This window comes from Pezoporus wallicus, unplaced genomic scaffold (assembly GCF_028554395.1).
Source record: "Pezoporus wallicus isolate ANWC-B61680 ecotype Strahan unplaced genomic scaffold, APGP_CSIRO_Pwel_v1 contig_7731, whole genome shotgun sequence".
In the NCBI taxonomy this organism is placed as follows: domain Eukaryota; kingdom Metazoa; phylum Chordata; class Aves; order Psittaciformes; family Psittacidae; genus Pezoporus; species Pezoporus wallicus.
This window is the reverse complement of record NW_026635361.1, coordinates 302,823-328,713: the sequence shown is the minus strand read 5'-3', so window position 1 is coordinate 328,713 and position 25,891 is coordinate 302,823. Positions and strand designations below refer to the sequence as shown.

The 25,891-nt window shown below is 55.4% G+C and overlaps 3 protein-coding genes and 1 long non-coding RNA gene across 17 annotated transcripts in view; 2 read left to right on the top strand and 2 right to left on the bottom strand.

Moving 5' to 3' along the window:
- Positions 1-451: 451 nt before the first annotated feature.
- GRAMD2A (GRAM domain containing 2A) lies at positions 452-12,117 on the top strand. 3 transcript variants are annotated; one of them, XM_057420908.1, is made up of 12 exons: positions 452-652; positions 3,188-3,301; positions 3,885-3,942; positions 5,137-5,209; positions 5,291-5,394; positions 6,113-6,211; positions 7,076-7,147; positions 8,050-8,112; positions 9,575-9,731; positions 10,020-10,119; positions 10,214-10,321; positions 11,079-12,117. In XM_057420908.1, exons 2-12 carry the CDS (start codon positions 3,198-3,200, stop codon positions 11,080-11,082), a joined length of 942 nt encoding a protein of 313 aa, XP_057276891.1. In that variant the 5' UTR covers positions 452-652; positions 3,188-3,197; the 3' UTR covers positions 11,083-12,117. The 3 variants fall into 3 exon arrangements, with proteins under 3 accessions (XP_057276891.1, XP_057276874.1, XP_057276884.1); XM_057420891.1 differs by having other exon boundaries at positions 452-839; XM_057420901.1 differs by lacking the exon at positions 11,079-12,117 and having other exon boundaries at positions 452-839; positions 10,214-10,325.
- Positions 5,577-6,001, bottom strand: LOC130605478 (uncharacterized). Its single transcript, XR_008973712.1, has 2 exons — positions 5,911-6,001; positions 5,577-5,813 (listed from the first exon to the last, which is right to left on the bottom strand). It is a non-coding gene; the product is annotated as an uncharacterized LOC130605478 (long non-coding RNA).
- Positions 12,118-13,709: 1,592 nt separating the features above from the next.
- SENP8 (SUMO peptidase family member, NEDD8 specific) lies at positions 13,710-20,910 on the bottom strand. 3 transcript variants are annotated; one of them, XM_057420922.1, is made up of 2 exons: positions 20,776-20,910; positions 13,710-16,085 (listed from the first exon to the last, which is right to left on the bottom strand). In XM_057420922.1, the coding sequence occupies exon 2, from the start codon at positions 16,040-16,042 to the stop codon at positions 15,404-15,406; it is 639 nt and encodes a 212-aa protein (XP_057276905.1). In that variant the 5' UTR covers positions 16,043-16,085; positions 20,776-20,910; the 3' UTR covers positions 13,710-15,403. The 3 variants fall into 3 exon arrangements, with proteins under 3 accessions (XP_057276905.1, XP_057276921.1, XP_057276911.1); XM_057420938.1 differs by lacking the exon at positions 20,776-20,910 and adding an exon at positions 20,657-20,695; XM_057420928.1 differs by lacking the exon at positions 20,776-20,910 and adding an exon at positions 16,713-16,887.
- A 135-nt stretch (positions 20,911-21,045) lies between these two features.
- Positions 21,046-25,891, top strand: part of MYO9A (myosin IXA) — a 191,382-nt gene continuing 186,536 nt past the window's right edge. For 4 of the 10 annotated variants that reach the window (XM_057420679.1, XM_057420688.1, XM_057420654.1 and 1 more), the window contains exon 1: positions 21,969-22,492. The gene's annotated coding sequence lies outside the window, so the exon portion shown is untranslated. Of the gene's footprint in view, positions 21,154-21,968; positions 22,493-25,891 lie in introns of those variants that run through there. The other 6 variants (XM_057420707.1, XM_057420663.1, XM_057420698.1 and 3 more) reach the window with 3 other exon arrangements.

Genomic DNA, 25,891 nt, shown 5'->3' with positions numbered 1-25,891 from the left:
TCACCTTGGTTGTCCCAGGGGTGGGGGTAGAGGAGGGGTGCTCCCCTCCCCTGCACTCCCCTCTCTCCGCACTGTTACCATGTTAGTTGTGTGTGTGTGTCCCAGAGCCTTCTCCTGCACCCTGCACTCCACGGGCCCCTGGGGCAGTCAGAGCACCACTGTCCATCAATAAAGAGAAGCTGAAGCACCCACGCCTGCCCCAGTTCTTGTCTCGGGGTGGAGGGAAGGGGGGTGCCTGGGGTCATTCTCCTGCTGGCAGCGGATGGAGCGGACCTGGACCCTGGCCCGGGGCAGCGATCCCACCCATGGGCCCGTTTTCCCCCGACTCGGAGGAGAGCGGCTCCTGCCGGCCCGGCTGTGACCCACCGGGCGCAGCGCCCCGGGGCGGGCCGTCCCTGGAGGGGGGGACCCGGGTGCCCTGAGGGGCCCTGCGGCACGCGCGCCCCCGGAGCCGTGTCTCCGTGCCGGCCTTGACTTCCTGTCTCTCCCCTGACAGCGCTGCTCGGGACCCGCCGTTCCCCTCCAGCATCCTCGGCGGTGGCTCCGCTCCAGCAGCCAACACACGGGACTGAAATGACCTTGAAAGCCGGGAACAAGGGCAGCTCGGCGGATCCCGCCCGGGCTCGCTCGGGCCGAGGCAGCCCGGCCGCAGGTGCCTCCCTCTGGCTCTGATCCTCGGCTTTTAGTTTTGGGAGGCAAAATCCCGCCCTCCCTCTCTCCTGCCTCTGCCACGCGCTTCCCCCGTGCTCCTGCCGGCAGCGGGGAAGGGATCCAGGGAAAACCCAGCGCTGTTGGAGCAGCTCTGCACGGATCGTTCCCAGGCTGGAGCCCAGCATCGCGTAAGGAAAGGGAGATGTTGGTGCGGGGAGAGGGAGAAGCTCCGGGCGCCTCCTGGCCAAGCCGCAGCCTGGAGGCGAGCTGGGGGTCTCTGGAAGGAGCTGTGTGCCTCGGGACGGCGGGCGCGGGCCGGTGGTGGTTTCCCTTTGCTGGGAATTCCTGTGCCCACCGGCTCCGTCTTCTCTTGGGGGATCCACTCCCCGACTGTTCCTGCTCCTCCTGTAGTCCAGGACGCTCAGGACGGTGATTTTCCTGCAGGAGCGGCTTCCTGCTAAGAAAATCCCTCGAGGACAGCCTGGTTTTCTCCCTGTGCTTGCACTGGAAGCGGCTCTTGGCAGGGAGACCTCCCCATCAGCGCTGTGGAGCCCAACCCTGTCTTACCCTGGATCTCTATCCCTGATGTATCTGGGAGCCAGGACAGAGCAAGATCTGTTGAGGGCAACTGAGGTAGCTGCTGCGGTGTCTCTGCTGGGCTGTGGATGCTCCTCATAGCCCCCAGCCCCTCCCTGGAGCAGCCTCATCCTGGCACCGTGTCTGGGACCATCTTATCCAGGACTTGTCCCTGGCAGTGACCGTGTAGGGGAGGAAAAGCCGGGACAGGGCCATGGAGCATTCCGGGTGCTCGCCAGCCTTTGGCCAACCTCATTCTAGGGGATTTCTGTGTGTTTGGTGACCCTGGGGAGGGGTTCTTGGTGCCATCTCCTCAAGCAAGGGCACCTCTCCCCATCCCCTTTGTGGTGCCCCTTGGCATCAGCCTGGTCAGGGCTAAATCCGCTCTCCTGGATTAAGCGGTGGGGATTTAAGGGATGATGCAGGGGAAGCTGGAGCAGGCTGAGCTCTCAGAGGGAGGCTCTGGAGCAGGCTGGAGCCCCTTTGTCCAGCATGGGGGCAGGGGGGTTGAAGGCTTCAGTGCCTCCGTGGTAGAAGTTTCGGCTTCAGGGCAGTGTGGCATCAATGTGGCATCACCATTTGGGACAGGCTGTCTGTCCCAGAGCCGTGGCGTGGCTGAGGCATCAGGCAGGGACAAAGCCTTGGGTGCCATGCCAAGAGATGGTATTTTGGTGCTTCTTGCTGGTAGAGTCTCCCTTCTCTTCCAGACACATCCTTTGACCTGAGCTTCTCCTAACCGCCCCCCAAACCCCGGTGTGATCATGCCATCCCACAGTGCTTGGGGACCGTGCGGGCAGCTCGTTTCCTTTGCACACACTGGTTGTGGGGAGCTGGGAGCTGGTTCTAAGCCTGGTCACTTGTATTCAGGTTTTCTGCAGCCCCATGTATATGTGCTGCATCTTCAGGGAGCAGTCCCTGTGCTTCCAGCTGGGATTCAGCCTGGCTCCATTGCATCGGGACAGTGTTTTGGCAGGCCCCTGAGGCTGCGGGCACACGGGGTCTTGCGCTGTCGGGGTGCAGCACCCCCATCCTGGGTTCTTCCTGGGTCTGTGGGGAGTCGCTGAGATGGGTTTCCCTTCAGATGAGTCCCCTGGAGCGGTTTCAAGGTGTGTCCGGGGAAGTACAGGCGGCAGAAGAGCCCCTCTGCCTGTAGGAAGCGGTTGGTACGGCTTCTGCCGCACTGCATCACCCCTGCGGGCACCGGGATGTGCTCCAGCTCCGTGCTGTCCGGCCTGCCTGTGCCCCACCTGCTCTGGCAGCCGAGCTTCTTCCCTTGAGTAGTTTCCTCTCCATATTCCGGGGCTGTTTCCGGGCTCCTCCGTGCTGCCGGGGCCTGTGGATCGCTGCTGCAGCCCCTGGGACCGCGCTCCGCTTTGGCTCTTGGTGCCAGCCGCGCGGCAGCAATCTCTGGTTGCGGTTTGCCGAGGGCGGATGTGTCACCTTTCTGGCCCACCGGGTGATAACCTCCCTGGGAGAGTGTTTGCTTTACCTGTCCCAGCTGATAAGCACCTCTGATAAAACCCAGGATAGCAAATAACAGGCTTTGAGGAGAGGGGAGGGATGAAAGGAGGGAGCTGGTGGCCTTGGCAAGGGCTCTGCCCTGGGAAGACGCTGTTTTGCCAACACAGAGGAACAGATCCTGGCCTTCACTGGTCAGGATCTCCGGGAAGTTTCATAAACCTCTGGCTCCTGAGGAGCGGCTCCTCTGTGGAGGGAGCTATGGCAGGAGGTGCTGCTCTTTGGCCGCGCGGCTGCAAGTGCCGAGGAGTTCCTGGCAAGGAACATCCTTATTTTTTCCTCCACATGACGTGGGAAGTCACAGCAATGTTCCTGCTGTCCTTGACTGGCAGATACCAACCACTGTGTGCGGGCTGGGACCGAAGGGAGTGCATTTATGGCTCCAAACCACACCTCTTCCATCTTTCCCTCTCCTTGGGGGCTAACGGACTTCTCCTCGCAGTGCCAAGCCGATGCATGAAAAAGCAGCTCCCCTGAAGAGCCCCGAGCCCATGCACGGCCGTGAGAAGCTGGAGACATCCCACAAGCAGAGGAGTTTGGATTCCCTCGACGGCAGGTGAGGGGCAGCGGGGTCTGCAGTCAGATGTTTGCTCTTTATCGCTCCTGTTGTGACCTCCTGCAGCACCCCTGCTGCTTCCAAGCTCCCACCGGCTCAGAGTGGGCACAGGGGGTCCCCTTTTGTTTTCGCTCTTACAGACTGGCAGGGAGGGAAGGGGGGGTTTGGGGAAGGGACCGGTATTCCGCTGCTGGGGGGATTTCACTGTCTCTAGTTTCTTCCTTCATTGGCTGGCGTGGTGGATGCAGATGGATGCCCCTGGGCCCATCCTCCTGCCGGGGCGTGTTCCCAAACTTCCATTGGTGCTTTCCCTGGGGAAACCTTGCCCTGGCTGGAGCTGCTCCTAACCTGTCCCTGCTGCTGCTGGTGCTCCTTCCCCTGTGCTAGGGTGTATTTGGGTACAGGCACCTCAATGCTGGTGCCTCCACCATCAGCTGTTACTTAACATCCAGATGTGCCTTCCCAGGGTCTCTCTTCCATCCTGTGCATCTTGCTGTGTCTCCTCTTGCAGCTCCCCTGTTTGAGGGAGCGGGTGAGACCTGGGGCTCCTCACTCACCTGATGGTTGTTATTTTGCCTTCCAGCCTCCGCCTGAATGAAGCCCTGAAGGATGAGGACATCAAGAAATGCCACCGGGAAGTGGTAAGTCTTGAGCTTCGTGAGTGAACAGCCTGGTTCCTTGGAGCCCGACCCTGGCCATTTGCCATGGAGGAGCCTGCTCCAGGTGTAGGGTAGAGGCTCCTGTCTGCATTTCCAGGGGAGCCAGTGATGGTTTCAACTGGTCTGTGATCTGCCTTGCAAGCACTTTCAGGATTTTCCATCCAGAGCAAAGGAGAGAGCAGAAATCTTGACTGCAGGCAGCTCAGTTCCCGTCTGTTTGAACCTCTTTGGTTGTTCAGATCGTGCCCAAAGTGGAGCTTTCTGGTCCACCTGCAAACAGGAGATGCTTTGGAAGAGACAGGAGCAGAGGGAGGAGTTGTTCTGCCTTTCCCCACAAAGAAGTCAGAGAAGAAAAACATTTTGCTGATTAATCAGAGGCCCCTGTGGGGGTTATGGGGCTGTGCTGAGGCCGGGGAGTGTTTCTTGAGGGTAGCTTGGAGGTGATGCCACGATCCCCCCCCTTCCCCCTGAAACACCCCACCAGCACTCCCACCACTCTCCGGGGGGTGTCTGAGCCAACCCCAGGTGGTGCTGAGCCTTGATCCTCTTACAGCCCAGCTCATCCAGTGACGGGGTGTGTGGTGCAAAGGTGACCCTGTCACTGCGGGCAGGACAGGAGGGCTCTGCCGTGTCCCTGGGGAGCACCGGGAGCTCCAGGCAGGGGACACAACCCTGCCTTCACAGGGCTGGCTTACTGCACAGCTCCAAACTGCTTTGGAGCCTTTCCCTTATCCCCAGAACCTGCCGAGCTCCCGCGGCAGCCTTTGAAGAGACACCGGGAATATAAATAGCAGGATGGCGCGGTGTGATGGGCACGGAGCAAGTGCTGTCACCGTGCCCCGGATAAGGGAAGAGCTCGAGGAGGAGGAGAGAAGCCGCTGGGCAAGATAAATCGCCTGCGGATGAGGCTGGGAGAAGCCCAGCTCCTGGCAGAGGCTCCGCAGCCTCCATAGGGGTTGAGGGGGGATGTTTACCTGGGATGATGGCGCAGCGTCTGCTGGGTGCGGGATCATCTGAGCCTCCTCCAGCCCCTCGTGCCCAGCGTCCCCAGCCCGGTGGGACCCCCCTGCGCCGGTCCCAGGTGTGGGCAGAGGGAGGTTTTGTTGCAGGAGGGTGTTTTGAGGGGTCTCCTCATCAACGAGCTCACCGGATAACTTTGCTTTGCTTCCTTTTCAGGCCGCTAGCAAGTACAACTCCCAGTACCACAAGCTGTTCAAGGACATCCCCACGGAGGAGAGCGTGTTGAAAGGTGGGTGATGCAGTGAGGGACGGGCATGGTGGTGGCAGGATCTGGCCCATGGTCTGCCATGGCCCTTTGTCTGCCTTGCAGTTTGCTCCTGCGCGCTCCAGAGGGACATCCTCATCCAGGGAAGGCTTTACATCTCCCCCAACTGGCTCTGCTTCTACGCAAACCTTTTTGGGAAGGATATCAAGGTAACGTTGGGGCCGGCTCACCCCAGTGCCGTAGGGCTCATAGATGTGGCTACACTGCAGTTATCCCCTCCTGCACCCAAATAACCCCAAAATCACCATCAAAAGCCCCTGTGCTTTTGAGGGGAGTGTGGCTGCTCCTCCTCCTCAGATCACCCCTAGCATCAGCCTGGGGAAACCAAATATTGGTTTGGTTTAGAGTTCCCTGATGTAAAACCTCCTACAAGCCGCAGGAGCGTTTGAAGGAAGATCAAAGCTTTGGGGGGGGGAAGATTTGAATCTCTCCTGGCTTTTCTTCTTGATTTACAGTCTGAAGCTTCCCCGTTAGCCTTGTGGCTGATTGAGATCTTGGGGAGAGACGGCTTCCTTTAAAACTGGGCTGAAGAGCTGAACTATTTCCATCAGCCGCTTTAAACAAATACCTGATGGAGGAATGGGGTTCAACGAAGTCGTCCTGCCACGGATACATCCTGCTTTAGTTTTAACTCTCCCTGGGCTTGTGGTGGGTTTCAGACTCACCGGCGGGTGTTTTCCCCATGTCCCTGCTGTTTTGCTTGAGTATAAACTGTCTCCGAGCCGAGATTAGCCCAGGGGGATGACGTGAGCTCTGATAAACCCCAGGCTGCTCTGCTTGGGGTGTAATTCTGATGTGTGCTGCGTGTGTGCCTTGTGAAGGAGCCTCCTGGCGCTCACCCCACCCTTGTGTCTCTTTGTCCTCCAGGTGGTGATCCCGGTGGTGTCCGTGCAGCTGATAAAGAAGCACAAGACCGCTCGGCTGCTGCCCAACGGCCTGGCCATCACCACCAACGCCAGCAGGAAGGTAACACCGGAGCCCCGCCGCAGCCCTGCTCTGAGTTAGCTCTGCTTTGAGAGCAGGGAATGAAGCGATTCCAGCTGGGAATGGAGCAGTGCTGTCTGTGCTGGCAGCTGGCCAGGGCAAACACCGTGGCTTTGCTTTCGTTTCTGAATTTCACTTTGTTTCTGGGCGAAGCAAAGCCCAAGTGAAACTCGGTCGAGCCTGACAAATCCCCACCAGGCTCAAATAAAACCTTTAAACTCCTTTAGCACAAGCAGGGGAGGGGCTGGGGCTGGTGTTCATCCCAGCTGCTGGAAAGCTTGGATAAGGGGCTGAATTTCCAGCTGCTAAATCACAGTGGGTGTTGGCTGCAGTGAGCTGACGTGGTCCTGCCCGGTGTGTCTTGAGTCCTTGCCTGCTGGCAGCAGCGTGTGTTGCCCATCCCCTGCCAGGGTTATTCCCGTGGGGTTTTGGGACGGGGTGATTCCTGCAGGATTTAAGCAGGATTTGGGTGTTCAAAGCAATCTGGCTGCAAAGCTGCTCTTTGTCAGGTGAGGTAGGCACTGCCCCGTGTCCCCTTGTGCCAACCCACGGGGATGTTTTCCATCGCTCCCGGCCCCGTTCGCTGCCACATCCCTCTGGGCTGATCGCGGGAGCCCCCACTGGAAGAGCAGCTGAGCAAGACTGACCCCAAAAAAATCTGGTCCAGGTTTTAGGTGGCTGCAAAAATAACAGCAGGGAGCTCCGCAGGGAGGTGCCTGCAGGGGGATGCGGCTCCCGAAGGAGGGGAAATTCAAGGGCAGGACGTCTCTGTCTGTCCCCTGCCTGTGGAGAGCAGGACTCGGGATGGGGGAATCTCTCCTGGCAGCTCCTCTCTTTCTCTTGCAGTACATCTTCGTGTCCCTCATCTCCCGTGACAGTGTCTATGATGTCCTGAGGAGAGTCTGCACGCACCTACAGGTACCTTTCACCCGTGTTTTGGTGTCCACAGGGCTCTGCACTGGCCTCCAGGGCTGTGTTTCAGGGAGCAGAACCCTTCAACCCCCACCCCATCACGGCTTTAGACGCTCCCAAAGCCCTCCCTGGTGCCCTGCTGCCTCTTCCCAGCGTCCTCACCCTGCAGCAAGGGACGGGAGGAGGGACAGGAACCGTGCCCTGGGCACATCTTGTCCCCAGGAGCTGCCACTGGGCTTTTCTGGGTCATGGATGACAGAGGCAGAGCCCGGAGTTCCTGCTCTCTCCCAGGGCGTGTAGGTGAATTATGCATAATCCGGTAGCAATACGAGTTCTGCCACTGCGCACATCGGGGGCCGTGCCCCAGGGCTGGAGCTTGAAGGGGAGGAAAAATGGTACAAAGTCAAGGAAAATTTGAATCAAAATGTCTAAGGGGGGAAGAGCCCTGGAGCATCAGCCCTGGAGCTGAGGAGCAGGACTGCGGGGATCTCCCTCTCCTTGCCTTTGAAGACGTGGGAAGCAGTGCCGGGGCCCTTCCCCACCTGGCAGGGTGTCTGCTGGCTGTGTGGGGTGGTGATTCGGGTGACTCAGCTCCATTGCCAAACTGGGGGATTTAGCCTTTGAAATGTGCTGGGCTCTGCCTACATATTCCCGTTTCCCTCCTCACAATGCTTCATCCCCTCTGCTGGAAGCTGAGGCTCAAGCAGAGCCGTGGCCCCATAGGGTTTTTGGTGATGGGAAGCAGTGATGCAGGGCCCTGTCCTCTGCCAGGTGCTGTTCTTTGTCCTCACATCCCTGTTAAGCAGCTGCTCTTCACAGACCCTCCAGGAAAGTCAATGCTCAGTTTCCTGGCGCAGGTTGAGGCGGGGAGGGGCAGCACCATCACCCCCGTTCCTTTCTGCTTCCAGGTTTCGAGTAAGAAGAGCTTGAGCTTGAAGGAGCTGACGGAGGAGCCTGATGCTGTGTCACTGGTGAGGGTCAGGGCGGCTCTGGGAGAGGGAAGGAGCCCTGTGACCTCCCCTTGGGTGGGTTTAACACCTTCCCAGCGCTGGTGAGCCAGGTCCAGTGTGGAGTTGGTCCCTCTCCCCTCAAGGCTGGCAAAGGTCATGTGAGGATGTGGCTGTTGCCTTCATAGTGCGTCCTCTGGGATGCTTATGCCCTGAGGTGGCACAAACAGAGGGGTCAGGAGGATGGTTTGGGCAGCCCGTGGCTGAGCACGAGCCTCTTGCTCTCGGAGGTCCGTACAGAGATGGAAAAACTCAGAGCGATGTGGGAAATGCTGGCGCTGTGCTCCTGCTGGCTGATGCTGTTCACAACCATGAGCATGGGTAACAGGCTGGAAATAGGGTTCATTATCCCAAAACCTGTGGGGTGAGTGGGATGGCTCAGAGCCAGGAGGCTGGGCAGGGGAAGAGCGTGACCAAGGGAGCATGAGGGGTCTCATCCTGCTGCCTTTGGAGCACAGCAGGGCTCTGCTCTGCCCACGGTGGCTTTGTCCCTGGCCAGCAGGATGTGTCTTCTCCATTAAACATGGATGGCCCATCCCTGGCTCTGTTCCATCATGAAGCTGTGGCTGTGCTGGGCTATATGGGGACACTGGGCATGGTGTCCTCCATGGGCCAGTGGCCCTGTGCACCGGCTGGGTGCAGAAGGTGGCAATTGCAGTGGGCCTTGAGGGACAGGGCTGGTGGCATCCCAGGGGTTGAAGACACTTCTCAAGGGCTGAATCAGGAGTGATCCATGCTGGCAGCATCTCCTGGTGCCTCTGAGTGCTGCAGCCCTTCTGCAGCTCCAGCCCTGGAGACACACTAGCAAGGGAACCCCTCTCCATGTCGGTTACCACCCTGCTCCATTCAGTGCTTCTCTGGGATGCAGAGCCATGGGGCAGGTGAGGGGCTCTTGGAGGATGGTGGGAGACCATGCTGAGCTTCAGGGGGTGGAGGAGGTGGCAGTTGGTATTGGGTGCTGGAGAGGGACTGTAGTGACAGGACAAGGGGTGATGGGTTTAAACTGGAACAAAGAAAGTTTAGGTTAGATCTAAGGCAGAAGCTCTTCCCTGTGAGGGTGCTGAGGCGCTGGCACAGGGTGCCCAGAGAAGCTGTGGCTGCCCCATCCCTGGCAGTGTTCAAGGCCAGGTTGGACACAGGGGCTTGGAGCAAGCTGCTCTAGTGGAAGGGGTCCCTGCCTGTGGCAGGGGTTGGAGCTGGATGAGCTTTAAGGTCCCTTCAACCCAAACCAAGCTGGAATTCTATGATTCAGGGCAGGCATGGGGTATGTGGGCAAGTCCTTCCTATGGCAATAGGAACCTCCATCCCCATGGGACTGTTGTCCTAAGTAGCACCAGCTCCACCTTAGAATGCTGTTTTGGGTCTGCTGGTGTTCAATGGAGGTGCTGAATGTGGCCCCGTTGCTCCCCCGGGGCTGTTCCTGCAGGAGGTGATTGTCCCTGAGGGCAAGTGGAGGAAGGTGTCACCCGCTTCCCTGTCCCTGTCGCTGCCGGACACCGACTACCAGTGCATCCACCGGGCCTCCGTCAGCAGCCTGAGCGCCAAGGAGAGCTCCTTCACCTCCGAGGAGCCCCTGGTTTCAGGTGAGGACACGGGTTGGGCCGGCCCCGCACCATGTGCTGGGTGTAAACCTCCACAGAGCCACCTTCATCCATCCCGTGCCCTCGTGGAGGGAGTTTCTGCCTTGCAGACGAGCAGGGTTGCGGCTGGGAGTCACTGATGGGGTCCTGGGGATGGGATGCGGTGTGGCTGTGGGGTCTGCACCCTCAGCGTGTGCCTGGGAGGGGGGAGCAGCTGATCCCTGAAGGCTCCCGGCAGGCGGAGGAGCACGAGCCCCGTGCTGTGCTGCTGACCCTGGGCTTGTGTTCCAGAAAGTGCAATAAACACAGAGGAGGAGCTGGAGGTGGAGCAGAGCTGCGTGGCGGAGCTGAGGCCCTCCGACTACCAGCTCCTGAAGATCTTCATCGTGCTGTGAGTGTGCGGAGCCGCCGCAGTGGGGGGGGACAGGGGGTACACAACTGGAGCACTGGCCGCTGAGCACTTGTGTTTGTTCCTCTGCCCCCAGCATCTGCCTCCTGGTCGTGTCCTCCTCGTACCTGGCGTTCCGCATCTTCCGCCTGGAGCAGCAGCTCTGCTCGCTCAACCGGGACTACCTCTCCCGTGGGCACAGGAGGTGAGGGCCCCCCCGGGACACTTCGCTGTGGGGGTGTGGCACCATGAGTGGAGGACCCGAGGTGCAAAGAGCAATGGCTCCGTGCCGTGTCCCAGGGATCCCTCCTCCTTTGTCCTGCTGTTGGGATGGCTGATGGTAGACCCCAAGGTGTCATCCCCATGCGCTGGACGATCCCATCAGCTGCTGGTTTGTGTGACTGAGGAAAGCTCTGCTGACCCTGAGACTTTCAGCCCTTGGGAAGAAGCTTTACTAGTGGGTTTGGGGCTGGTTTCTGGTTGTAGGAAGCACTGGGGTGGAGCCGGGCTGTGCCCTGAGGCTAACATGACCATGGGCATCATCAAGGGATGGACATAGGATCATAGACTCACAGAATCAACCAGGTTGGAAAAGCCCTTTCAGCCCATCCAGTCCAACCATTCCCAGCCCTGCCAAGGCCACCCCTAACCCATGGCACTGAGGCCTCGTCTCCACGCTGTGTGAACACTTGCAGGGACGGTGACTGCAGCCCTGCCCTGGGCAGCCTGTTCCAATGCCTGAGCACCCTCTGGGGCAGGAATTGTTCCTCAGCTCCATCTAAACCTGCCCTGGGGCAGCTTGAGGCCGTTTCATCTTGTCCCATCCCTTGTTCCTTGGGAGCAGAGACTGACACGAGTGGGTTCCTTGGGCTGGGGACATCGAGGTGACTCCCTTCACATGCCCGTGGGGTCTGGGCATGGTACCTCCATGGCCGTTGTCTCACCCATCTCTCTGCTTGCAGGTGACCGTTGCCCCCCAGCGCTGGCTGAGGATAGACGCCGGGACGGTGTCACCCCATGTACAGATCCCGGTGCTGAGTCCTCCTGGCTGTTGCACAGGACCTGGTTTTCCCTCAGCCGGTAACATGGGACCAAGTATCTTCTCTCTTCCTCCTGGCACCTGCTCCTGGTGGGACCTCTTGGCCAGCTCACGGCCACCGGTGCCAACTCCCCATCCCACTGGAAACCTGTTTTCTCCCCGGGATGCTGCTGTGCTGTAGCACTGGACGATGGCTCAGGGCTGCTGAGTGGTTGGACCTCCCCTTAGGACTTGCTGCTAAAATGGGTGCTGGTTTTTATCCCAGGCTTGGATTTTTCCTGTTGAAAGATGACTTTAGGCTCACTGGGAACCCAAGACATGGGGATTTGTTGCCGCTGCTGCTCCGGGTGAAGCCCGGCAGCGGCTCTGAGCTGAACCTGTCTCTTTGTTCCCTTCTCAGTACCCCTGCGACCGCAGCCGGAGGAACAGCCCCAGCCCTGGGGGTGTGGAGGGACAGGGAGAAAGGGGCCACCAGCCCTGTGGGGCAGCACCCAAGGGTGGGGATACAACTCAGCCCTCCCCAGCTCTGCTGGGCTCTGTACTGGCTCCCAGCCCTTCTCTCCTGGAGCACCGGGCCATCTCGGGGCGCATGTGTGTGTGTCTGTGTCCCCTGCAAAGCACTTTAGGGTCCCCCAGACCAGGCGCTTGGTGCCGGACCAAGGCTGCAGTAGCCCGTTCCCCTCATTCAGACATCCCAAACGGAGCCTGTGCCTGGCACTGGGGAGGGTCCCGGATCGCAGCGTGGCTGTGCCCTCGTGGAGCCGAGTCCCGCAGGGTTTGTCCCACCGGCTCCCCCCGGAGCACGCTGGGGTGATTCCTGTGGGATTCCTTTCGGTTTTCTTTCCTGTTTTTTGGGAACTACAAGTGCTGATGGGGCCAAATCCCTGCGCCCGGGGCAGCGCTCGCTGCGCTCCCGGGCCCGGAACGGCTTTTAAATGAAATAAACCCAGGATTTTCTAGCACGTCGCTGTCTGCTGCGGAGCCGGGCACCCCAGCATCAGTGCTGGCCTGGTGCACCTTCACTGGCTGCAGCCTCAAGGCGTAGGTTACATGGGGACAGCCCTGTCCTTGGGTGGGTTTGGGAATGGATGCCTTCGCCTTGTTCTCCCTTTGGGCCAGCGCTCGTTGTACCTGGGGCCGGATGGACGCTGGTGGGTGCTCAGCAGCGTTTTTGCACGCTGTGTGTCACCCTGTGTGTCACCCTGGCCATGCTGAGGCTGGGGCGGGAGAATCCGGGTGGCTTTTGCGGGACACGCAGAGCCGGGGGAGCTGCGGGTGCAGGAGACCCGGGTGCGGTTTCTTCACTAGGTGGCAGCAGAGACTGCGGGATGTGGCACTTGGGCTCTGGCAGCGCCTTTCTCCTCCTCCTTGAGCATCCGCAACCCGAATTCCCCCTCCCACCAAGCCCGGCCCCTAGCGCAAAATGCATGAAAATGAGTGAAATGCAAGGAAACAACACAGCGTGGAAAGCCCCAGCGGAGGTGGTGGTGGCCAAGGGGGGGTGCGGTGGTGTCACCCCATTTTTTCGGGAGGTTTAGTACCCTGGAGTGCTGAGGCTTGGCCACGTTTCTGGCCAAAGCTGCTGCTCCAAAGCCCTGGCGTTAGAGGACTGTTGAAGCCTTTGAGTTTGTGGGTGACCAGTGGATGCAAGGTGCCATCCCACTGCTGCTCCATCCCCAATAGGCACTCACCCTGTTCAAAGGGGTTTGGAGTTCTTTTTTCTAAACCCAAGCTGGTGCTCTACGGGTTTAACCTTAAAGTGAGGTTTATGCCCCCAAAAATGAGGTTTAGGATTGGGGGTTTCTGGGGCTTGTGTGCCCAGTGTGGTTCTGGATGCTCTGCAGCACCCAGTACAAACCAGGTGCATGGGGGTCCAGCCCAGGCCTGCTGTGTCATGGTGGTGACAGACCCCTCAGCTCCTCTGGGGTTACCCAAGGGGTGGGACAACCCGTGGGTGCAGTTGGCTGATGTGGAGGAGGTTTGGAAGAGCCCCTGGCATGGTTTGGGGGGGAGTTCCTGCTGCATGGCCCTGGGGGTGTTCTCCAGCCAGTGTTTGCCTGCCTGCTCGTTGTGTGTCGGTGCTCCTGGTGACGCCCTGCTGGAGCTTATTTGCTTTTCTTTGTGTAAAGAAATGCCACGTAAAAGCCCCGGGTGCAGGAAATGTCCTTGGGTGCTCCCCATGCTGGCTTCTGCCCCGTCCCTTGGGGAAAAGGAACATGGGGTGCACCTGCCCTCAAGTCCCCCCGATGCTCCCCATTGCACCCACTGTCCTGCCTTCCTCCCTCCTCTCTTCCCATGCTCCTCCCTAGCTCAAACCAACCCCTAAAGACAGGATTAGGTGATCAAATGTGCCTGTGTGGCTGCCTCACTGTCACACGAGGTGCTGATGGAGCTGTCCCTGGGCTCGCTGGCTCTCTGAGGCTGATTTCTGCCCAGTTTCACCCACTGCAGGGCACGGAGTGGCCGAGAGGCCGCTGCAAGAGCCAACAATCATCATGGCCTTGATACCATTGCACAAGAAGGAACTGGCACAAAGACAGGGTGATACAAGTGCTCAGCTTGGTTTGAGTTTTATTCTGGACCTGGAGCAGCAGTGACATTGCTCTGGGAAAGCCGCAGAGTCCAAAGTGAATCCCCTTCATCGAGCGGCTCAATCCCGTTTCAACCCTCTCCAGGCTTTTCAACTCCACCAGAGCACAGAAGGGTTTTTCCACGGAGTCTGGAAAGGATGGATGGGATGCTCTGACCCACTGGTGGCACTGCAGGAAGGAGGGGAATGGCCCTGACCCTTGCTTCGCTCCACTGCTGGCACCGTGTGTTTCCTCGGGTGTTTTGGAAGAGCCTGGCTGTGGCTACTTACCTTTCTCTTAGCAACAAGGGAAGTTTAAGCCCTTCCTAAAGTTCATTGCCGTGGTGCTGGTACACACACACTGGTGGGCCCGGGCTGGCAGTGTGATGGGTGAAGAACTCCAGGGTAAAAACAATCCTTCCCCCTTTCCTATTCCGAGGGCTCTGGTTAACCTCATTTCCCTGCTGCAGCCGGTGCGCTGGGGTGTGGTTGCTCTGCTAGACACTACCTGAGCAACCTGCTCCTGGCTCCTCGTGAGGGTAGAGCTTACTCCTTACCCTGCAACAACATCCCAGATTAATCTTTATTTTCCTTACTGCTAAGCCCATCTTTTCACAAGAGGATCTGCTGGGAGATCCCAGCCACCAGCCAGCGCAGGAGGGAAAGCGTTTCGGTGCAAAGGGTATTAAGGACTTCTTGGGCTTCAAGCAGACCGCAGTTATCTTTGGCTTTTATAGCTCAAACTCTGTCCTTTTGTTCTCCCTGGTGTGTTTTTTTTCTTTATCTCAAGTAACAGAACTGGTTTTGTGCTGGAGGAAGCAGCACCTGAGTGCTGTGAACGCCAGCAAGGGCTGGGGAGCAATGTGGAACCTCCCCAAGTGGAGAGGACCTGAAATCCTAATGAAAAACACGAACTTCAAAGAGTGAGTGTTCCTTTTCATCTCAGTCAAGTTCCCTTTCCTAGGACTGGGTTTCTCAGCTTCCTATTAATCTTCCAGCGGCTTAGAGTCAGGTTTTAATTTGTAGTAAGAGTAAGGTGGGGAACAGAAAAAAGCTACAGATTAGGAGCACCTGTCTGAAGAAAAGTGATTCTCTTTTTGCCTGGTTCCTTAATTAATCATAGCATTTCCTTTGGAGTCTCATCTTTTGACAGGTAACAGCTCAGTATCAGGTTTTTGGGGGGTGAAACAAATCCTTGGTGCTAAACCCCAGACTGCTGGAATGCCCCTAGTGGGAGGCACAGATAAGAAGCAGCTGTGAGAAAGCAGTTGGGGGCTTGGTTTTAAGGGGCATTTGCTAAACCTGGCTTGGAGCAGCAATGCCTGTGGCCAGTTAAAGCCACCTAATGAGGGCATGGTGTCTGCTGGGCAAAAGGTGGAGAAGTCTCTTTAGCAATAACCTATTTTGCCACAGCAGTTAGTGTAAAACTTCACCACGAGAGGAGGGTTTTCTTTGAGAGCAAAGTGACTTTTCACGTTACAAGTTCGAAGGCCAGTGATTTCCAGAGGGGGCTAAGGCTTTTTCAGGAGGAAAGGGGTGTTTGGGGGTCTAGCCATGCTGGAGGGGTTACATTCTTCTTCTTTGGGACAATAATGTGCATGGGCATCTCCCTCAGGCACTGGGGGTGCTGCCTCATGGATGGGGAAGGCAGTTTTGGGAGGGTTGGAGCTGCATTTCCATCACTTCTGTGCCAGTTTCGTGATGAGAGCTTTCCACTCCGATCTCTTCTGTGTGATGTAGGAGGGGGTGAGGAGCTGCAGCAAAGGCTCTGGCCAACCTCTGAAGTATCCCTGACACAGAGCCTCTGTGTTGCAGATCACGTACATCCCACAGTCATAGCTGTTCTGCTGGGCAGGCGCCTTCTCCTCCACGAAGGTTGCTTTGCCCCCTTTTTTGCCCAAGAACGCCTCCAGCTTCCCTGCCACTTGCTTGGCATGGACAGAGTTGCATTTACTGTGGGAATCGTAATGGGCAAAGCACTTTTTGTCCCTGAAATAAACCAGTAAGCTCCAGTGGGTGCCCCCAGCGACCTGGTTGGAGTTGTCATTGATAGGCAAGAACACCAGCTTCTTGTGGAGAAGGTCCAGCGGTTGAAGGAATATGGCTATTTCTTCCTGACTAAGGGCACACTTAATGAACTGAGCCACTTCGGGGCTGATAAAACAAACCTGATCACTGAACTCTTGGAACTGGTGGTTGGCGAAGTACTCAAAGGCAAACCCAATGATGTGATCGTTGAGCCAGTTTGGGGGATCCAGCAAGGCCACGTCTGACTGCCTCAGCAAACTGTCCATGTAACTGAGAACAACAGGGTCCATCCTGCGCTCGTCCGGGCCACAGCACTCCAGGCAACTTCAAAAGCTGAAACGTAGAAAGGGAAGAGGAATTAAGGAATTGGGTCAAACCTGGGACACAATGCAACTCAACAGACATCTAGAGGTCCTTCTCAGGAAGCTGGAAGCAAAAGCCTGGGTTTCCCACATGGGTATTTGAGGGACCAGTGTTTGAACCATCTGCCAGAGGATAACAGCTCCTCATCTGCAGTGTGTGATGGGTTGAGCCAGGCTCTTTGGCTGCTCTAGGAGCAGTGTGTGGCTCCAATTAGATAAGTATTTCATCATTATGATCTTAACCTCAAAGAGAAGTGATTTCAAAGCAGTTCCTGCTGGGGAACTGCAGGCACGCCTTCGGTTCTCAGCTTAGTGCATAAACCATATGCGATCGAGGAGAAGTCAGCTGGTGTCTTGGTGTTTCAGTGCTTTACCTGCACAGTGGCAATCGCTGTAACTCTTTGCATCACGGGTATTCCATACACAAAAGCCTTTCAGGGCTGTCTGACAGGCAGATGGTCCCTTTCACCCAGCAGATAGTGCCACAGCTCAGTGCCAGACGCATGACCTGTTCCAGGAAAACCCGCTGGCCCGCCAGCACAGGAGGCAGGGCAGTGAGGAGGCAGGAGAAACAAAGCAAAACAAAGCAGTTCCCTACCGTGGGAATCTTTAGGACAACCTTGCTGGTTGAGATCTCAGTAACTCAAATGCCACTGAGGCTGGCTGGGCAGCAAAACACCTATTGTTGTTTTAACTTGCTCAAGTTTTGCTCACAGAAGGAGAAAGCACTCGTGTGTGCCCTGAGGGGTGAAGATCCCTGCAGCCTTCCACTGGGGATGTCCGCCTGCCAGCAGAAGTGACTGCTTTCCAATCTTTTACTTTGTTATTTGTCCAGGCTACAGAGGCTGCTTATCCTCAAAAAGGCACCTGGAAATCCAAGTAGGCTGTAGCACTCCTGTTTGAGGACATACTCAAGGGACTTCCATGCAAGACTTCTGACCCTGACTAGTTTCCCTTTATCAGGTTATTTGAGTATCCAGTAATTCTGGTCTTCCTAGCAGTCATGGAATCAAAGAATGGTTAGGAAAGGACCTTAAGATGATCCTATCTTACGTAATTCCTTTTCAGAAGCTGCTGCATTTGCTGCCTTCGTATCACAGGGGGATTAAGGTGTGTTTCAGAGCACCAGGACATGCTGATCAACAGGCAACACAAAACACTCTCCAGCACTGGACTAGGACTTAGAAGGAGATGTTCAGAAGAGAAACTGCTGATTTAAACCCCCTATATCAGCCCTAGTTTTCCTCTTGCCGGGCTCCTCAGCTGCTGCGCTGCACTATCAGACCCTGGTAACTTCTCTCCTTGCCAGGACAGGGCTAGAAATGCTGCAGCCAAGGACAGTGATGACATGACTTGGTTTGGCCTCACCCTTTCCTCATCTGTGCCAAGAACAGCATGAAAACATCTTCGGATTTCCTAAAGCACCGTGTGAAAACGAGCAATGATAAGATCATCTAAATATGATTCCCTATAAATAGGGGAAATAAAAAAGATCAAGTTGTGTTGTTTACAGGTTAGGAAGAAGTAGATTTGTGCCTCTTATCACAATGTGAATCATGAAAAGCTATCATTCCTGGCCAGGTATGCATAAATTAAGAGAGATTTATCTCTAAAACATCTTGGCAAGGTTACATCACATGTGATTTGTAAATACCCGAATGGATGAAGCATGCTGCATGTGTAACACGTCGGAAGGAAGGGCTGAGGGCGAGTATCTGGAGCTTGAAAAAGCTAATAACTGTTTGTGTATGGTTGATGGATCCGAGAGATGCCAAGCAGCAAGAGTCACTGCAGAGGAAGCGGAGCAGTCACTGGTATTTGTACTGAGCCAAACACAATGGTATTTGGATGTGCTTCCTGCGTTAATGAACTCAAACTATTTCCAGGTTTGTGGAGCAAATCCTTTGCAACAGCCTGCAGTAGAAAAACAAACCAAACCCCAGACCAAGTCTCAGTAACTCCATAGCGTGCCTGAAAATAGTCTTGTGTAAAGAGCAGGTTTAATGGGGTCACTTCTGGCACATGCCCATACAAGGCCCCGCATTTTCCTTTACTGTGTGGGTTTTCTGCTTCATCTTCTCCTAGGGTTGTATGAAGCAGTAAGCAGCCTTCCATTCCAGTCCAAGTGGGATTATAGGCTAGGGAAGGAAGCGTGTGTCCTGTGTTCTGTTCATTTTCCACTCTGCAGGAACATCGTTTGGGTTATTTTTTTGGTTGAGGAAAAAGAAAAAGAGACATTTGGCAGCTTCCTACAGTCAGGAAGGGAGAATGGTTATAGCAAATGCTTAATTGCCACTAACTACTACTTTTAATTTTATTGCCATCTGGTATTTGCGAAGCTGGTTGTGAGCTGTGCAGGGTGACTCACCACGTGTAGCACACAGCTTAAAGGAAAACCCTTCGCAGGCTGCGATGCCTTTCAGAGCCACTTAAGGTAAGTGGTGAGGACTGGGAAAGCATAGCAGAGCTGGGAAAAGCTGTTTGGGAGGTTCCTTCATTTGGGAGAACCTCCCCATTAAACTCAAGATGAATCCACAGAGAAGCTGGGATGTGGATCTCGGGCCTCTGATGTTAAGGAGTGTTGAAATCCAGTTGCAGATCACAGAGAGCTCTGCTCAGACACAGCCAGAATTTGCTTCCTGGAGGCTCCGGCACACTCTGTTCAGGAGTTTTCATCAAAATAGGAATAAATAGTGATGCAGGCCCAGAACACTTGTTGGAGGCTGCCAGCAAGAGCCTTGGTTGTTTTATTTGCATATTCATAGTTGGAATTTGGACAAACTCTGCGTAACCCTCAGTGCCTTGCAGAGATATTTGCTGCCCCATTTCGAGTGCTAAAACAAGAACACCAGGGAGAGAAAAAGGAGCATTTCCATCAAAACATCATCAAGCCCACTGAGATGAAACCACTCCATTTATGGATTTGAAGATGGTGCTGTCTTGCAATGCCTTGCAACATGGCAAGACATCAAGTTTCTCTCGTCTTGAGGTTGTAACAGTTTAACAAATGAACTGCTGCCGTTAGTGCAAGTTTGCTCCATACACTGATGGGAGCACTTGGTGCCCAGGACACGAGGCAACGCCTGCGTTTTGTAACCCTTCACAAAAATAACCCAAACCTGTTGTTTTCACAACATTAAAGCTGACTTCCTTCTGCTTGTGATTGGTGCCTTGCACTATGAAGGCAACGCTTGAGAGCCAGGGAGTGCAACTCCTTAGTCACCGAGTGTAAATAGGCAGTGATGGAGCAAAGAGTATAAATTAAGGATGAATCAGATTCCTAGAGTCTACTTTAATAAATTAAAGGTACTAAGAACAGCCAGAGGCAGTATTTGAGGGCACCACGTCACTAAATTCCTGTCTAAAGAATATGAAGGTAAATACAAGAAAACACCTGAAAGATTATTCTTTACTGGGGAAGAGCAGGATGGACAGAGAAGTTTTCAGCAGCTTGGCTGAGCTTATTGTAGTATCAAGAACAAAAGGCCCCATGTTTTCCCTTTTCACTGGAAACACCAGTAACACCATGTCAGCACTTTGCATAGTGGTTTTGTTAATCATCAGACGGGGAACATCAGTTTCTGTGTATCAGTGTGAGCTGGGCCGGGCCACCTGCACCCGAGTCTCTGTATTCACCTGTCTCCTAACAAAGCCAAAGAAGAAACTTGAGCAAAACTAAACAACTCAGCCAGAAAAGAAGCACAGTTGTCTACTCTTTCATTAAATATAAGCAATCTCTGTAGCCTAGAGATTATAATTCCTGTATGATAAAAGAACAGAGCCTTGGCAGGTTCAATGCATCCTGAAGGCTGGACTTGAGGAACACATTCAAATTCCTGTATGCACAGACAATGCCCGAACCTTTCAATCCCCAACAAATTCCCCAAACCAGGGGTGTGCAGCTGCTCTGCACAGCCAAGCTCCAGCGCCCTGCTTCGTTCCACAACATCTCATGGGGCAGTCAAGCAAAAGCCAAAGGAACTACACCAAACCAACTGTGTTTTGCTCCCCAGGGTGGGGTTGGCCAAAGTGTTAAGTTTAAGAGATAAAAAACCCCAGTAACTGGAATGTGTGAGGATGAGGCTGCTGGAATAACGATGGGATAGCCCTCAGCTCTCTCACCAACAGGACATTAAACCAGGCACTGATGGATCATGTTCACCTACTTGGAGAAAGGCTTTACCCAAGTGGGACATGCTGGGAGGGAAAACCCTTTGCCTGAAAGACAAAGACCTAAAGGCCGCAGGAATTCAGTCATGAGAAGGAATTTGGTCAGAGCAATGGCTTTGGGTCATCGCTGCTCATGGAGACGTGACCCAGGTGATGTGCTTGCTCCCGAGCTTCTCCCACCGGCTCGGAGCCGGTACCGGCCGGGATCAGAGCCCGGTGCGGGTTCTATGGAGATAAACGAGAATGAAGGGGAGAGGAGAGGGTTCCCCGGGAGCAGGGCCCAGCCGGCAGCACCGCTCCCCGCGAGCCCGCCCAGGCCAAGCTGCGTGCGGGCAGCCCCGGCTCCATGTTTACCGATTTTAACCATTTTACCTCAAAACTCGCGCTGAAGCCTCCGGCCCCCCAGACCCTGAGGGTACGGCGACCACCGCCGGCCCCTACCGACACTGCTGTTGCCATGACAACCCGCGCCCCCCGCCGCCGCCGCTCACCTGCCGCCTCATTCCCCGCTCGCCCTCCGCCGAGCCGGCACGGGCCGGTTGCTTCGCGCTGCCGTAAAGCCGCCAGCGCCGCGTCGTAACGAGCCGGCTGCCTCAGGCTGTGCGCAGGCGCGGAAGGAGGGAGGGCGGACAGGGGGGCGTGGTCTGAAAGGGGCGGGGCGATGGGCGGGGCGATCGCCCTGCCTCCGCCTCCCCACCCCTCCCGGGCGGCGGCGGGTGCGTGCGGGCAGCGCGCGCGGGCGGCGGGAGCGCTCGGTCCTGCCCCGGCCCCCCCCCCCCCCCCCCCCCATCGCCTCAGCAGCGCCCCCTCAGCGGGAGCCCCCTCAGCGGCCGCAGCGGGCGAGGGATGCGCCGCGCCCCGGCACCCAGGTGAGAGAACGGAGCGGAGCGGGGCGGCGGCGGCCCCCCGGTGTCCCCGGGTGTGAGGTGGGAGCGGCGGGCGCGGTGCCGCCGCTCGGGGCCGGGGTGGCCGTGTCCCGCTCGGCGTGAGGCGGGCGCGGGGCAGCATCGCCCGGTGCCGGCGGGAGCCTTTGTTCGGGAGAGCGGGCGAGCCCCCCTCCGCCCCGCGGCGGGGCAAGATGGCCGGGCCCCCCCTCACGCGTGAGCGGGCGCAAGGTGCGGAGCGGGCCCCGTCCGCGCTGCCCCACGCGGGTCCAGCGGGGCGGCCGGGCTGGAGCTCCCCGCTGCCGGCGCGCTGCTGCCGCACCAGCCCGGGCTGGGCTGGCCGCGCAGGACGCGAAGGCAGCAGCCTGAGCGGGGGGGATCACCCTTCGTGCCCCCACTGTCACCAGCGGGCGGGCGGCGTCCTCCCCGCAACACCGCACCCCGAGCGGGGCAGCAGCCCGGGTGCCCTGCGATGGGCGCTGCGGACAGGCACCGGCGTTGGCAGAGGAGCGGCCCGTTACGCCACGAACCGGGAGCGGCGTTCCCCATTCCCACCCCGCCTCATTTCTGGGTTTAGCGCAGGGTTTGGCTCGCTCCCGGCACGCCGGACCTTTGCGGGAGCGCTCCTCTCCGAAGGCTGAAATAGTCGGTATTTCGTTCTGGAATTTTCCTAAATGTAGCTGAAACCGCCCTTGTTTTAATCCCCCCCCCCAAAAAAAAAAAAAAAAAAGAAAACCCTCCGACGTGACTCGCGGTAGGACCTGCCGTGAGTTCAGAGCCGGGCGTTTTGCCGCCCTTCTGCTTCTAGCTCAGCTTCCTCCTCCGTTTACGTTTTCGTATCCTGAAATCAAGGGGAGATTCATAAAGTCAGAGCGTGAGCTCAGCAGAAATCATGGCTTGCACATCCCTCGCCGCAGCGCGCTACCCTGCCCATCGGTGTGCGTAGCGGCAGAGGAAGGAGAGTGCTGCTATGGGGAGAAACCCAGCTAAATTGGTAACAAAGCGCTTTGTAAGAGATTGTTGTTGGAGAACAGGTTCCTGGCCAGCTCGAGCGTTTTCCCGACTCTTTTCCTGGGGGAGCGCTAGGAAATGACACGGGAGCCTCGTCCCTCCGGAGGAGGTGTGTGTGGACGCGGTGGTGACAGGCGGTGAATGCGTAAGCGGGACCTTACTGGGCTGAGCTTAACCACAGGCACCCAGCAAACACGGGCTGGGGTCAGAGAGGCAGCGTTATCTCTGAAGAGCATCTTCTTCAGCCTGTCACCCTGGAGTCATGCGATAATCACGATTTCCCCTGTGTCCTTGAGTAAACTCATCCATTTCGGTGACTTTCCTCATTTTCTTTTTCTTTAATTTTTAGAAATCGAATCAAGAGGCTTCTATTTCCCTTATGGAGGCTTTCCCAACCTTTTCTCTTGCTCTTGGCCATGATTTTGCATCCCCAAGCCCATTTTGGAAGCTGTTGGTTCGACTGCTGGCAGTAGGGAAACAGCAGTCAGCAGTGGTGGCACACTAAAAAGCTTTTGTTTCCTGGGCTATCAATGATGATGCAACTTTATATGTCTATATTTATTTATTTATTGCAACCAATACACAGATCAGAATGGCTTTAGAGATGTTTTGAAAGGCCTTTGGTCCGTCAGTGGTGCTTCTGAGTAATCTAAAGAAACATCTTTATTTGAATTCCCTGATTCTCTTTATGTTCTAAAGGAATATTAAAATGCAGGCTCAGTTTTTGCAGACCGTGCATCTGAGTTATTTCTTCTGTGCATCCACAGCTCCAGTTATGATTTATAAAGTTCATGGTTTTATATATTTTTCTTTTTTTTGGAGGGGGGGTGGGGGAGAGCTGGATTTTAAGATTTAAAGGTATCAAATGGCTGACACAACATCTGCTGTTGCAGTATCTTGCACAAGCACAGGCACAGCTGCCATCTAAAACTCAGACTCGCCAACGTTTGGGATCCTTTGCTGTGAAAATCAAGCCATCTAAATGTTTCATGCCTAAATTATTTTTATCTGGGACGTTCACGGTACTTTTAGTGCATCACGTTGGCAAGAAAACCTCTGGGAATGTAAAGCATGTGAGGTCAGGCTCTTGAGAAACGGGAAAGCTGGGGTTACCTGCGCAGCCTTCATTTAGCTTGTTATGAAGTAGGGCTGCACTAGAAATCCTAGTCATTCATGTATGCCACTTGATTTCTGTAATGACGGCATCCAGCTCCGGATAGAGGAACAGATTGTGCCTCTGCATCACCCACAAGTCAACAGGGGGAGTAATGGGAGCGCAGGGATGGTGCTGGTTCCTCCGCTGGTTGGTACCACCATCCCGCTTGTGAGGAAGACTGTGGTTCACCATGACAGCCTTGGGACCAAGCACCCCTTAAAGCCTTAAATACTTGGAGTAGCACAACGGCGGGTAAATGTGATCTGAGAGTTTCTAAAGCCCTTTGGGGTGGCCGGTTTTGGTGGGTGTAGCATGGCTGTTCTCTGCCAGATTCTAGTTCTTGATCCAAACTGTGCAGCTCTTCAGCATAATTCCTTAAAAAATGCATTTATTCAGGAGAAAACCAGGTCGCTGAGCCACTTGGAGTGTCTGAGCTGGTCAAACTTGATTTCAGGAATTCCTGCATCCCGTTGCTTTGTAAATAAAATGGGATTGCAGTCCCACTTGCCTGCCAGATCCTTGAGAAGAGCTGCTGTCTGCGGGAAGGAACCCCACTGGTTTTAGATGTGGGTTTTCTTTGCTGCCGCATTGCCCCTGAGGTTCAAGGACCCTTCGTGGTGTAGTTAGTGAAGCTCTCAGCCTGGTCCTGGGGGCTGGCTCCACAGGGCAGGCTGGGTGCAGGTTTTGGCTTTAGAAAATGTGTGTTTTGTGTGTGTTGAGGTTAAAAAGAGCATCTTATTTCCTCAGTCTTGGGTCCTGTGTGCTCACGTTTGCTGAACTTTCTCTTGAGTGAAGGGGATTTCTCTCTTCTCTAAACGTAAACATGAGCATAAATATTTAAAGGATCATGGCTTAAGTTTGGGAATTGGAGACTTTCTCCAGCATTCCTCTGGACAAAAGCAGCATCGTCAAGGATCTGGGGGTTGGCTGGGTAGTTCCCTGCTCTGGGAAGAAGCTTGTTAATGGTTTGGGCTTCCTGCTGCAAAAATACTACACTGTGTGTTCAGGTTTGATGGCTGGGATTGTCACAGAGCTCAGGCATGGGCTCTTACTCCTAAGGATGAAATTCTGCGGATGGGATGTCTATAGATCATCAGAGTTGAGATGATTTTGATGGTCCTTTATTGTCCTTTCACACAGGTCAGATTTTTCCATAGGCTTTGGGTATGTGTGTGAGCACACAGGTGTTCAGGGTTGAGACTACATAAACCAAACATGTGAGACTCTGCCAGATAATGGATAATAACAGGAAAAAGGGAAATGGAATAGTCTTTGTTTTTTCTATGTTACTCAAATCTCAAATCTTGCTACCACGGTTGGCAGGTCCAACACTGGTGTGATCGTAGGATAGTTAGGGTTGGAAAGGATGTTAAGATGGTCAAGTTTCAACCCCCCTGCCATGGCCAGGGACACCTCACACTAAACCATGTCACCCAAGGCTCTGTCCAACCTGGCCTTGAACACTGCCAGGGATGGAGCATTCACAACCTCCCTGGGCAACCCATTCCAGTGCCTCACCACCCTAACAGGAAAGAATTTCTTCCTTATATCCAATCTAAACTTCCCCTGTTTAAGTTTTAACCCGTTACCCCTTGTCCTGTCACTACAGTCCCTAATGAAGAGTCCCTCTCCAGCATCCCTATAGGCCCCCTTCAGATGCTGGAAGGCTGCTCCGAGGTTTCCATGCAGCTTCTCTTCTCCAGGCTCAACAGCCCCAACTTTCTCAGCCTGTCTTCATACAGGAGGTGCTCCAGCCCCTGATCATCCTCGTGGCCTCCTCCAGACTTGTTCCAACAGTTCCAGGTCCTTTTTATGTTGAGGACACCAGAACTGCACACAATGCTCCAGGTGAGGTCTCACAAGAGCAGAGTAGAGGGGCAGGATCACTTCCTTCGACCTGCTGGTCACGCTCCTTTTGATGCAGCCCAGGATAGGGTTGCTTTCTGGGCTGTGAGCGCACACTGAAACTGGCTCATGTTCATTTTATCATCCACCAACACCCCTAAGTCCTTCTCCTTGGGCTGCTCTGAATCTCTTCTCTGCCCAACCTGTAGCTGTGCCTGGGATTGCTCTGACCCAGGTGTAGGACCTTGCACTTGGCATGGTTAAACTTCATGAGGTTGGCATCAGCCCACCTCACAAGTGTGTCAAGGTCCCTCTGGATGGCATTCCTTCCCTCCAGGGTATCAACCGAACCACACAGCTTGGGGTCATCGGCAAACTTGCTGAGGGCACACTCCCACTGTCCATGGCAGCGACAAAGATGTTGAACAAGACCAGTCCCAACACCGATCCCTGAGGGACACCACTCGTTATTGGTCTCCAGCCGGACATTGAGCCGTTGACCACAGCTCTTTGTGTGCAGCCATCCAGCCAGTTCTTTATTCACCAAAATGTGTGTATGGGAATGTGAAATGTGATGTATGTCTTCCTCCTGTGATTGCGGCCATGTCTTGACTTCTCTGTCTTAGAATTAAATATTTAAAAGCAAACTCAACAGGTCATATGACCTCCAAAAATATCAGTATTCAGAAGGCAAGTGTATTGAATAGTGAT

What these genes read in the sequence shown, in the direction of transcription:
- GRAMD2A (XM_057420908.1), top strand. Translation starts at nt 3,198, where the DNA reads ATGCATGAAAAAGCAGCTCCCCTGAAGAGCCCCGAGCCCATGCACGGC. An exon ending in TTGGATTCCCTCGACGGCAG is followed by an intron (nt 3,302 to 3,884) that starts GTGAGGGGCAGC and finishes TTTGCCTTCCAG; the next exon opens with CCTCCGCCTGAATGAAGCCC. An exon ending in GAGTCTGCACGCACCTACAG is followed by an intron (nt 7,148 to 8,049) that starts GTACCTTTCACC and finishes TTCTGCTTCCAG; the next exon opens with GTTTCGAGTAAGAAGAGCTT.
- SENP8 (XM_057420922.1), bottom strand. Translation starts at nt 16,042, where the DNA reads ATGGACCCTGTTGTTCTCAGTTACATGGACAGTTTGCTGAGGCAGTCA.